Genomic DNA, 12,198 nt, shown 5'->3' with positions numbered 1-12,198 from the left:
TTATTTAATTTTTTTTCTTTCCAAACTGAAAACCACTTTACAGTGTCAGAGATTTCCCAGGGAGACTCACCTGCTTGCTCTTTTCTCCTCAGGTTGGTGACCAAATAGTGGAAATTAATGGAGAACCCACCCAAGGAATCACTCACACACGAGCCATTGAGCTGATTCAGGCTGGAGGGAATAAAGTTTTGCTGCTGCTGAGACCAGGGACTGGATTGATTCCAGATCACAGTATGTTGTCTCAAGGGCTGCTTGGTTTTGTCCAGGCCAGGGGAGGAAAGTGGGATAAGGAGATTCAGGTGCTTGTTCACTGCAGTAGTTGGCAGTTCCCTTTTGTGACAGCTGTGCAAGTGTTTATTTATTATTATTGAATTAAATTAAAAATGAAAATACAGAAATAGAAAATTGAAATATTTGTTTTAAAGAGTGAGGAATATTTTTGGTACAATTAACACATGACAAGTATTTAGGAACATTAAACCCAGTGAATTTATTCCATATTTTAATAAGGCTCTCAGCTCTGTCCAAGCTAATCAAGCTTCCCTATAAAAATGATTAACCCTGATTGCCTTTTAATTTAAATTAAAATTCTCTATGCTGCAGTACTCAGTTAAAAATGCTTGTAATGTTAAAAAATGATTTCTGTACAGATCTACTTCAGTTTTTAGCCTTCTAAATTTTGTTTTTCAAAGCCAAAACTTCAGGAAGCAGGAGAGGGACAACTTTGTTCTCCAAAGGGATTTGGTTTGATTGAAGGTGATTTCTGCCTCTGCAACAGGAAAGGACAATTTCATAGGCCAGATAAAAGGAAGGACAGCAAAGCAAACGCTTGCAGGAGCCACAGAGCTCAGAACTGATGATTTTGGGTCTGCCAGGGCCCCAAAACTGCAAATCAAAGACTTGTGGCAGTGGCAGCATTTTAAAGCAAAGAGCACCCCATTCCCAAATAAGCATTTTAGTGTTTTATCCCCTGATGTTGCCACCAAGGTGAACTTCCTAAATTGGAGGGTCACCTTTTTCCGACAAAGAATTTTTCAATCCCAGTCCTGACCCTGAGTTTCTCCTTTCAAAATCCCAAACACGCAGTTTGAAACTCCCAAGTACTTTGTGTGTTCATTTACGGGCAGCAACTGATGTTCACTCAGGGGGTAAAATCTGCTCAGAGCTGTCTCCATTTCTTTCCTCCTGAGAAGCTTGAAAAGGGTCCCTGAACATCCCAGTGCTCTGACCTGCCCAGCACAGAAATCAGGGAATTAGTGCAGGCCTTGGAAAGAGCCCATCTGTGCTGCCAGGGCTGGGCTCAGCCTGCACAGCCCCTGCCTAGGCTTGGTTCTCACCCTGGATCATCTCAGGCAGGGGGAAAGTTGAATATGGTTAAAGATGGTTAAATACAATCTGCCTTGTGCTCTGATTGAGCTGCTGGTTGGGTGTTTGGGCACTGAACGGGCTCCCCAGGGAACTGTCACAGCCCCAAATCTGCCAGAGCTCCAGCAGCCTTTGGGCAGTGCCCCTCAGGCACAGGGTGGGATGTTGGGGTGTCCTGGGCAGGGCCAGGAGTTGGTCTTGGTGATCCTTGTGGGTCCCCTCCAGCTCAGGATGTTTTGTGGTTCCATGGGGAGGTTCTCTTTAAAATGTCATTTCCGTTTAAAATGAGCGTGGAGGCACCTCCTGCTCTCTCCTCCCCACCAGCTCCCTGGGACCCCAGCAGAGATCCACGAGGGACAAACACACCAGTGGTTATCTGGGATCACTCCTGGCCCTTTTGTTCACAGAAATCCCCCTGAGCTTGGGGGAGAAACAGAGAACCACCCAAAGTCTGAGGGGACCTCTGGAGCACATCCCTCTGCCCAGAGTGGGGTGTGGGATGTGAAGGAAGTGCTGCAGCGGGGAAGGGTTTGTTGCCTCTTGCCTTGCTGTTAATCCCACATTTCTGGTTGAAATCTTGCTTGCTGATCTCTGTGATTTTTTTTTGGTATGTACTTCTGGGCTTTTTCTCTTCCTCCTTCAGGTTTGGCTCCTTCCAGTCTGTGTCCCTACGTGAAACCTGAGCAACATTAAGGGCTTTCAGTGCTTTTCTTGGTTTTTCCTTAAAGACTTGGTAAATCTGCATGTCTTGTGTTCCACCTCTTCCTATTATTTAAGTGCAAAGCTATGAATCACCTCGACTTTTCACTGTTTCAGGTTCCTTTTAGCGTAGCAGTTCCAGTTCATTTCGTTTTCTTGTATTAAACAATGTAGGTCAGGGACTTTCTATTTTGCAGTTTTGCTGTGTAGGCTCTAAAATTGTTTTGATCCAGGACCGTGTCAGTCCTGCAGGGATCAGGCAGCATTCTGAGCACTAGTTTTTGTGGTGGTTTTTTTTTTTTTTTTAACAAAATCACATCCTCAGGGTTGTTGTAGCTTGTAGAAAAACTCAATAAAGAAATCTGGCTAAATAAGGCTTTGAGAATATGCCACTCCATAATGTTCCTCTTAAAATTGAACTTGGTAATTTGCTGCTGAGGTGCTAACATTGTGAAATATTTAGTGGTTATTACTTTTTTGTGCAGTTACTCAGTCAAACTCTCGCTGCTCCTTTCCAGGTGATTGGGATAGTTACAATCCATCTTCGTCAAATGTAATATATGAAGAACAGTCACCATTATCTTCATCTTCCCATTCTGCTTCCCCATCTGAAGTGTGTTATTTACCAGTACCAGGAGAAGCTTTAACCAGAGTTCAGCTGTCTGAGGAACTGGAACAAGCAGAGAACACTGTGCCTGACAAGATAAGCACTTTACCTGAAAACCAGAGCGAGAGGAAGCCTCAGTCTCCTCCCCAGAGAACAAAGAACAGATGGGAACGTCCCTCCAGCCCTGGGTTTGGAATCACTAAAGGTGTTTCGGAAGCAGGGACCAGGAGAGACAGATCTGCCAGTCCAGCAAAGGCAGGGGCTGCTGAGGGACACCATCCCAGGGGACTCCACAGCCCCAGGAAAGGGGATCCCGAAAGGAACAATCTCTCACATAAACCTGGTGGATCCAGAGGGAGTGAGAGTAAAACCACGGGAACAGGAACGAACAGTAGTGACAAAAAAGAGTATTGCAGTGGAAGCCAAGGAAGGTCAGCCAGTCCCCACGGGCACCTCGGGAAGGCAGGAAGTGCAGAAACGGTGGGAAGGAGCCAAGGCGGAACAGCTGGTGGTGGGGAGCAGCTGAAAGGTGGGATTGGTAAACCAGGAGTCAGCAGGAATGACACGAGGCAGAAAACTGCAGGAAGGATGGAAGGGTGGTCTGCAGAGAGACACTACCCAGCGTTTGAGGGGAACAACCTCCCCTTGAGGGACTGCAGGAGAAACGCCTCCGAGGACGATCTGTTAACCAAGTCCAGCTCTGGAGAGCCAAGTTCCAGCAGGTTCAAAACCTCCAGCCTGTCCAACATCCCACTGCTTTCCATGGAGAAACAGAGGAGGGGGGAACCCCAGGAGACTGTCCCGCTGAGCAGAGCCCACGGAGGGAGGCACGTGGAGCCGCCCCACGAAACCAAAGACGGAACTTCCCACCCCGAGGGTTCTCCAGGGAGGAAAGCGCCGATAACTCCCGGGCCGTGGAGGGTCCCCACTAAGGGCACCCCAGCAGCAGGAGTGGCTGGAAAACGGGTGTGACTGACTGACACTGTTTTTTTTAGAACACGTTTTAACCAGTTTTCCACTAAGGGTCATTTAAAGCATTGGTTCTTTTCACACAGTTGTCTTCTTTTTTTTGTTTGTTTTTTTTTTCTTTTGGTCTCAGAAACTGGTTGGAGGGAGGGCAAAGGGTTTGATTTGTTCTTAAATTATCTAAGCTGCATGAAGGACCTTTTTGGATGCTTCAGTGAACCTCTGCCATGAGCTGCTGTCCCCGTGTCCCCGTGCAGGCCCTCGTCTGCTGCTCCCAACGTTGCGCTGCTGCGGCTTCTCCGAGTGTCGTGAGTTCTGAGCAAAGTTATTTAACGCCTCTGTTGCCAATGTGATCCTGACTCACTTCCTGCTCTCGTGCCAAGTTTATCTACTGTATCCAGTCAATCTGATCCTCCCCCCGTGGGTTCCAGTCACAGGCAAGGCAGGTTTGGGCTGGGGTGGGTGTTTTCTCGGAGCGTGGTGAATGTTTACGTCAGGAAACCCACGTGTTCTTGCTGGGTCAGGAAGGACAGGGGCCAGTTGGTTCTGTCAGTGGTTCCAGGGCAGCAGAGGAGCCACTGAGGCTGCTCAGTTGATGTGTTTCCTGGGATTTTTATACCCAATACCAAACCCTGTGGATAAAAATGGTATTTGATATAATTTTGCTTTTTCTGAACGCACCAGAACTGCTTTATTTCCTTGATTCGCAGGGATTTGGTTTGCAAACACCTTGTGTGAGGAGGGAAAATTCTGGGTTCTGTTAAATAACATAATTCCTTTGGTTTCACTTGTGGCACCACGACATCCTCAGCCTTGGGGTGGAGCTGATACTGAAGTCCCATCTTTGATTAATTAATGCTAGTTAGGAACTGGATTTTTTTTCCCTCTGTAGAGGTAACAACTGACCTTAGACAGACCCAGCTGCCAGAGCAGCTTCTTCAGTGAAGTTTTTTAGCTGTGTGTATTAGAACTCTCCCATATTTCCATGGAGTGTGTGATCAAGGAGTGTTGATGACACAGAGGGTACAGGAGACTCGCTGTCCGTGGTTTGGGCTGGCAGAGATGTTTTACCACCAGAACCTACTGACACCTCAGTCCCAAAGCTGCAAGAACAGCAGAAGCTGAAGGGGGTTTATTTTATTCCTAGTTTTGGTGATGATTTCCTGACATGTTTAGGTTTTTAATGGTAAAAGGAGCCCGTTGGTCCAGTCTGCAAGAGGAGGAGGAGCAAAGGATGGAGCTTTACTCTCTCAAAACCCAAACTAACAGGATTTGCTCTTTGAAACGCAACGAGCAAATACCTCCTTTTGGCTTTGAAACATGGGATGTTTTTAAAGGCTGATGAAGCACAGTGAGGCAGTTCTGAGTGGAATCCTTCCCGAGAACAGCTGACTGACTGCTCAGCCAGCTTTTCAACAAAGACTTTGGGAACTCAGGCGGCTTTGGAGCAGCCCTGACTGTGCTCTGCTGCTCGGCCCCGGGCGATCCATCCAGGTTTGCTGTGTAGCATAACACGTACAAATACTCCCTGGGTGGAGTCTGACTGTGAAATATTTAATACTCTGAAGTAGCCTGTGTAGATATTCCCCCGTGCCCTTCCCCAGAGGGTGCTTCATGTGGAGCTGTGTGCACTCGCCCCGACCACTGAGTACAGTGACAGATCCAGACCTTTAATTCCAGATGAATTAATTAGCACCACTGAAATGATTCCCCTGCCATCAACTCCCCTCGAGTTTTTTTCTCTCTGTTAATGTGATGATGTCTTACCTGTGTGTGATTTCTCCTTCCACAGACCTTGTATCTGTACTCCCTGTATCAGATTTAGCCATGTGGCCTTGGAATGCTAAGCAATGTATGGATGTACTGGGTGTAAATGTTTATATATTGTACAGCACCTTTATACAGACTTCTGAGGTTCTGACTAGAGAGAGACCTGTAAATCGCTCATTATTTTTTATATAGATATTAAAAACAAACTCCAGTTCGTGGCCTGTTGGTTCTGCACTGCATTAAACCAGGTTCTTGGTTGGCTTTCAGGGGTGTGACCCCAGCTTTTACCCACAAACATGCTGCTCTTCTGGAAAACAAATGCAGTTTATTATTGGAAGTTTCCTTGACCCCCTCCCCCCCGTTCAAATAGCAAATGCTCGACAAAGGTGGTACAAAAATCATCAAGTCCTGTAAGAAACGGTGGGTAATGATGAAATACTTGTCCTGCAGGTTTATTTGTACATTTTGCTATATAAAATTGTCATCTCCTTTAACATCTCACAACTCTTCCTTGTACAGAAAATAGCTGTAAACAATTTACTACCAAAAATCCTTCTGCCATCTTACCCTCCTGTGAAAGAATGAAGCTCTGAAAAAGTTCCTCAGTTTTTGCTCTTTTCATTACTAATAAATAGAAGCTGATAGAGCCAGTGAAGGGAAATGTAACAGAAGCTTTAAAATGTTTTCTTTATCTCTCCTCTGCCCTTTCTAAACATTAACCTGAGGAGGTCTTTGCCAAAGCTGTTCTCAGGCAGGACAGGATGGAGCTGAGTGTTCCAGGGAACACACCTGGCAAAAAAATGTTCTACGGCTCATAAACACTTTCCCTGTGGTATTTGTTGAGAGGTTTTTCTCCTGTAATTAATGTTTTCACAAAAATACTCATCATTGTTTCACAGCAGACTCAGCCTGAGCCAACAGCAGGACTCTGGTATTGCTGGAGTGGCATCAGGGAGGGGTGGAATTCCCATCCCAAGGTGGAATTCACATCCTGCAGTGGTTCAGGACAGAGGCAAAGCCTCAAGCACTGGAGGGGCTTTTGAGGATTTGAGACTCTCCTCAGCACAGCCAGACCAGTGCAGCTGAGGATGATCCAGCTGAAATATTCCAGTGTAGCTCCAGGAAGGTTGACTGGGATGGGAGGGAGGGCTGACTCCCTCCTTGTCACATCCCAGGAGTCAGGTTTTGCAGAAACATGGCACCAGTCACAGCCATCGGTGTCCCTCCAGCTGCAGCTCCTCTATGGCTTCAGGGTTTGATGTCCCACACCAGTTCCTGCTGGTGTCAGTGCCAGCTGTCAGGATTTGGCCCCATTAATGCAGTTTTTCTGTGTGCATGCCATGGGATGAGCTCACTGATGAGACCAGTTGGTTCTGGCTGGTGTAGAACAGTAAAGCAGAAAGAAAACTTCTGATACATACACTGAGAATCTGTTTGAAAGCTGTAATTACAGATTGCCATCAGTTTTCTGCTTTCTGCCCACACCTGAGGTTCTCTTCTCTCTGGTGGAGATGCCCAGGGCTGAGGTTCTGTCGGTTCATGGTTTAATTTTCCATAACTGCAAAGAGAAAGAGAGTGAGTTTGGGTCTGACAGCCTCAGGGCTGAATGTTCTGCATCCACAGGCGAGACCCTTATCTCCCTTCCCCATCCTGCTCTGCTCAGTGAGCTCCAGCAGGATGAGCCACGGGAGGACTGGGATAAAGGGAAGGAACCCTGGATTCTAAAACTTGACCTGAACACAACTGAAACTCGAGTCAGGCCTGTCCTTCCCCCCAGAACTGGCTCAGGGGGGTGGGGACTCACCCAGCACAGTCTGGTCTCTGAATTACCAGTGCAAAGCTTCTCTGGGTGCCCCCAGAGCTGTTGCTGTTGGTTTGTACAGTGACACTTACTCTGATATTGAACCCTAGAAGGTCACTGATAACTCCTGAGACAGCAGAGAGGATGACAACCCGTGTGATGTTGTAGATCAGGGGGTTCATGGTCAGTCCATACAGCCTGAAGGGACTGTCCAGTTCCTGCAGTGGAAGGACAAGGAAAAGAGTCCATTAATCCATTCACCAAAGACCACAACAATTCATCCTCTGACACTCCAACAGACTGTGCTGCCTCTGTGTCCTTTCTTAAATGTCTGTACAGGAATTCCCACTCTGTTTCAGAGATGTTTCCTGCTGAATCCACAGTCTGTTCACAGCACTAATTAACCACAGTGCTCTTGTATCGCTCCATCTCTTGTCACAGCTGTAGGAGCACAGAAAAACTCCCTTTGTGAGGGAGAGCCAACTCCTTCCCTAAGCAAGAGCCATGTGGCATTGCCTTTAGGCACCACCTCCGTAAAACTGAGCTGTTCAGAGTATCTCACCTTCAGCAGCTTTGTGGACAGTTTCAGGACATTGTTTACCAGAGACAGCTGCTCCTTCTTGTTTGGCTTCTTCTCCATCTTCAGGTACAAGTTTATCTGTGACAGACACCACAGACCAGGTGTTGACATTCCAGCACCAGCCCCCCAGTGAGTCATTACCAAGGGAAATTAGAGCCATTTTTGCAGTCTGCTGTCACTCCTGAAGAACTGAATTTAGCACTGAGAACATCATTCTTTTTCCAGTGGTTTTGCCTCAACCAGAGACAAAAACCATCTAGAACTTCAGAATCTGAGTCTGTCCCAGCATCACCAGCTCACCCCTCCCCTGCTGCACAGTGCTTTGTTCCCTTCTGGCCAACACAAGGGTGGGTTTCTAAATTTTCAAGTTTGATTCTACTGTTGAAGCTGGTTTCAAATACAGTAATTCTATCCAAACAAAGGCAAAGGGAGAACAAGCTAAATGGAGTCACCTGCTCAGTGAGCAAGATGGAAATGTTGCTGTATTTCTTGTTGGTTTCAGAGCCCAGAGATGCCAGCCGTAGTAAAAACAGAAGAAGTGCTGCCTCCCACATCAGGAACTCCCAGTTGTAAGCTGCACTCAGGAAGGTTTTGTGGCCCTTTAGAACCTGTATTGGGAAAAAAAAAAAAAAAGGGAGCAATGTCAGTAACAAGTTGCCTGTTCCTGGGAGAAGTGCACAAGCATTGCCCTCGCTCCTCCTCTGCCCAGCCCTCTGTGCTCTGGCAGTTCCTCCATGAAGTGTAAATCATTCCTGTAATGAGGTCACAGTAAAAGGTCTTGTTTCTAACCTGGCTTTAGCTTGGAATTGATTTTTTCTGTCTGCTCAGAATAGGAAACTTGTTCTTCCTCTGCCCTCCCTCTGACCAAATAACAGGGAATAAAGTGCCTTTCCTTGTCCCACTTCTCTCCTTTGTGCCCAATGCCCATGTCCTGTAGTTTTCCTAATGATTATAAACCCCCAGATTTTCCCATGCAAACAGAGAATGAATCTCTGTTTCCAACTAAACATTACAAAGCTTTTAAAAAATGCAACATTCCCTACACTACTCTGGGGTCAAACAGCTCCAGGTCAAGCTCTTTGTATGTTGGCGAAAAAAAAGCCTCCAGCACTTGGGGAGGTTTTCTCCTCTTTTAGAAACCAAAAAGGTTAAAACCTCACCTGAGCACAGCATATAAAAGCAATTGAAAGAGCCAGTAAAAAGACTGAGGACACGACAACATCCACAGACCTCTGGGGGCCTCGTCTCTGTGGGAACAAGGACAAGGGGTCAGGGCTGAGGGTGGGAGGTGGAGCTGTGAAGCCAAAACTCAAACAGCTGTACCTGTTACACCCTCTGGAATAACCAAACCCTGGATCAGAACTCACCTTCAGGTAGGAGCGAAGGGATAGCCAGATCTTGATGTTCTCCACCTTCTTGAGTCTGAAGTGAGGAATTTCGTATTTCCTGGCTTTCCGAGCAGATGTGATGTGGCTGAAAAGCTTGGCAAACAAAAACCTCTGCAGTTAAAAACAAAACAAACACACACAGACATAAATCAGTCTAAAACACATCAGACTGCTTGGGATTGTTAGGGGTACCTGGCAGAAAGGGTGACTGGGGAAGACCCACATGAGACCTGGTTGCTCGACCTCTCTGGGAAGTGGCAGCAGCTGTTTCTATAGAATTCTAGAATGGTTTGGGTTGGAAGGGACCTTAAAGCTCATCTAGAACCCCCTGCCATGGGCAGGGACACCTTCCACCAGCCCAGGTTGCTCCAAGCCCCGTCCAACCTGGCCTTGGACACTTGCAGGGATGGGGCAGCCACAGCTTCTCTGGGCACAGAGAGGGGACAGGGTGAGACCTTGGGACAGGTAAGAGGGGGATGCAGGGGTCAGATTACACCCTGACAGGTGTCATCTGTGACTGATCAACAGGAGCCTTCCCAGACTCCCTGACCTTGGTTCCCTCACCAGCTCTGACCCCTCAGCTGGCTGAGACCTGCTTGTCTTTGCAGGAGCAGGGGGAGGTTGGTCCCTGCTCCAGGAGCTTCAAACCCACCTGTTTGTAGGTTCTCTCAGCAACACACATCATGAAGAAAAACATCCAAGTCAAGCACAGCCTTTCCAGGAAGTTGATGGCAGACAGGACAATGACAGGGGCGCTGGCAGGGGCTCCACAGAAGATGTACAGGAGTTCCTTGAGGGAAATGGAGCAGAGCTGCTCCAGGTTATCCATGCGGAAGAGTCTGTAGAGGAAGGGCAGGAACGCCAATCCGATGGTGATGATGTTTCCCAGCATTTGATACCCCACTCCTTGCTGGTAGGCATTCACCTGGCAAGCAGGAACAAAAATTGGATGATTACCTGGGTTTTGCCTCAAGGAAAAGGCCTGTTGTTGTGGCAGCAGCAACTCAGCCAAGCAGTCAGTTCCCCTTCCCTTCCCAGGACAGAGCCTAAAATAATCCCACCCATCTCAGTCCAAAACCAACAACCATCAGCCAATAAATAGCAAACTCCCACCCTCACCACACTGCAGAGAAAACCAGCAATCATCAGCTGATTAGTCTTCAACAGACCTCATAAACTGGGGTTAGGTAGACTTTAGGAACAACTGTCTTTGCAGCTGGGGAGGGCTCAATTTTGTACTGCACCTGATATCTGCATGTGTAACCATTTCCAGGGGCTTTGGTTTGATTTCTAAAGAGTGGGGGAGAGGTTGCAGTGCCACCCCCTCCCCACTTACCCTGCTCATGATAATCCCACTGATCTCCAGCACGGACATGTCCACCTTCTTGCAGTCATTCCCTTCCCAGATCAGAGCACTCACTTTGGCAGATGCTGGGCTGGTGTTCTGCAGCCAGAACAAATGGTTCTGTAAAAGAGAGAGAGCAATGCAAAAGGTGGGTCTTCTCCTTCTGTCCTGCTAGTAAATAATGCTTTTTCCTGAATTAGATAGAGGGAGGATTCCAAATTCGGGTGAAATACTTTGCTTGGGATGTGCAGTGGTGCAGATAATACCAGTGGGGAGGAGGGAGTTAATCACGATACTGTTTAGATCCATGTGATTCTGACTGACAGAATGGTCTCACCCAGCTTTTGGGCTGCTCACCTTACACCGAGAGCACTCCCAAGCGCCAGCGAGGGAAAAGGGAAGGTATTCCCTGGATCCAACTGAACCAACCTGCTGGAAAACATCCTCCTTGAGGTCCCTGCGGGGGTCCCTCAGGGTGGCGTCGTCGCTGTCGCTGGTGCAGGAGGAGCGGCACTCAGGGCCGTGCAGGAGATCATCCCACAGCATGTCCTCGGTCTCCGAGTCCTGCCGGGTGCTCTCCGAGTCCCGCCGGCTCACGCTGCAGCTCCGCGACCCCACCCCAAGGCAGGGCCTCGAGTCCTTGGGAGAGCAGCACAATTTACACTCACCTGGTAAAGCCTCCTCCTCCCTCCCAGTAATCAATGGATCAGCTTTCCCCCGGGGAATGAGAATTCCCAGTTTCACCCACCCGATGGAAGTAGTTTAAGACAATGTTATTCAGGGGAAAAAGCATTTCTGCATCAGACCCCATTAGTTCCCCACCTTTATTCTCAACCTCACAAAATAAAAGCTGGCTTATTCCTTCAAATGTAAAACTTTTCTGCCTGTTCCATAATCTAAGATTTCATTTCTATTTTATATCAATTTATAGATTTTCGTATTTATAATCTGATAGCCACATATGTTATTTCTATTTTATTTTCAGGTGGGGGAAGTGGCAGAGGCAAAAACAAAGTAATGAAGTGACTGGGTATATATGACAGAATTTAATTATTTCTTCATTATAGAAAATGGACTCAATGATCCTTGTGGGTCTCTCTCAATTCAGAATATCCTATGATTTTAAAATCAAAATTTACTAGCTCAAAAGCTACAGCACAGCACTGCCTCCCAACCACAACAAGAGCAATTGCAGCAATTCCAACAGAAGCAAACAGAGGCAGCTTGGACTGGGGTTTGTTAAACAGAGCAGCACAGTTCTGAACAAGGTTTACAAAGCTGCCAATGAACAGGGAGGGAGGGAAGTCACAACTTGTACCTGAAAATTCAGAAGCACAAACATTTAATAACGGTCTGTTCTGATGGAGAGGGGGGTGGGAGGAGATGAGCTTTAAGGTCCCTTCCAACCCAACCCATTCCATGATTCTGTGACAGGAAGGATGTCCCTGCATTGGCCAGGCCTGGGAAAGCTCTCTCCCTTGACTTGATGACCATACCTGAACGTATAAGGTGGATTCCAGTTCCGATTCCACCACGCTGTCAGAGTCTCTGGCACCTTTCAGGGCTTGCTTGACCTGCCGAAACCAAAGGAAAACCAGCTCGTTGCCCACAGCAAAATAAAAGCGTGGGAAATGGCACAAATTCCACGGGGGTACCTGTGACACAGCCTGGTTCAGA

At 47.4% G+C, this 12,198-nt stretch overlaps 2 protein-coding genes across 4 annotated transcripts in view; one reads left to right on the top strand and one right to left on the bottom strand.

The window, feature by feature from the left end:
- The window catches only part of MAGI3 (membrane associated guanylate kinase, WW and PDZ domain containing 3), a 29,786-nt gene extending 24,165 nt beyond the window's left edge, over nucleotides 1–5,621 (top strand). For 2 of the 3 annotated variants that reach the window (XM_027897387.1, XM_027897386.1), the window contains 2 exons: nucleotides 93–231; nucleotides 2,583–5,621. In XM_027897387.1, the coding sequence (XP_027753188.1) occupies nucleotides 93–231; nucleotides 2,583–3,643 (1,200 nt within the window). In that variant the 3' untranslated portion in view covers nucleotides 3,644–5,621. Of the gene's footprint in view, nucleotides 1–92; nucleotides 232–2,008; nucleotides 2,099–2,582 lie in introns of all 3 variants that reach the window. The other variant, XM_027897388.1, reaches the window with a different exon arrangement.
- A 211-nt stretch (nucleotides 5,622–5,832) lies between these two features.
- Nucleotides 5,833–12,198, bottom strand: part of LOC114064392 (putative homeodomain transcription factor 1) — a 33,477-nt gene continuing 27,111 nt past the window's right edge. Inside the window, 10 exon segments of the mRNA XM_027897390.1 lie at nucleotides 5,833–6,965; nucleotides 7,301–7,426; nucleotides 7,771–7,866; nucleotides 8,241–8,396; nucleotides 8,949–9,035; nucleotides 9,156–9,287; nucleotides 9,829–10,101; nucleotides 10,513–10,641; nucleotides 10,951–11,160; nucleotides 12,018–12,095. Coding sequence (XP_027753191.1) covers nucleotides 6,945–6,965; nucleotides 7,301–7,426; nucleotides 7,771–7,866; nucleotides 8,241–8,396; nucleotides 8,949–9,035; nucleotides 9,156–9,287; nucleotides 9,829–10,101; nucleotides 10,513–10,641; nucleotides 10,951–11,160; nucleotides 12,018–12,095 — 1,308 coding nt within the window. The 3' untranslated portion in view covers nucleotides 5,833–6,944.

The sequence above is a fragment of the Empidonax traillii genome, unplaced genomic scaffold, assembly GCF_003031625.1.
Source record: "Empidonax traillii isolate 1590-97213 ecotype Southwest subspecies unplaced genomic scaffold, ASM303162v1 scaffold541:size654180, whole genome shotgun sequence".
NCBI classification, from domain to species: Eukaryota; Metazoa; Chordata; class Aves; order Passeriformes; family Tyrannidae; genus Empidonax; species Empidonax traillii.
This window is presented reverse-complemented; position numbering and strand designations above follow the sequence as displayed.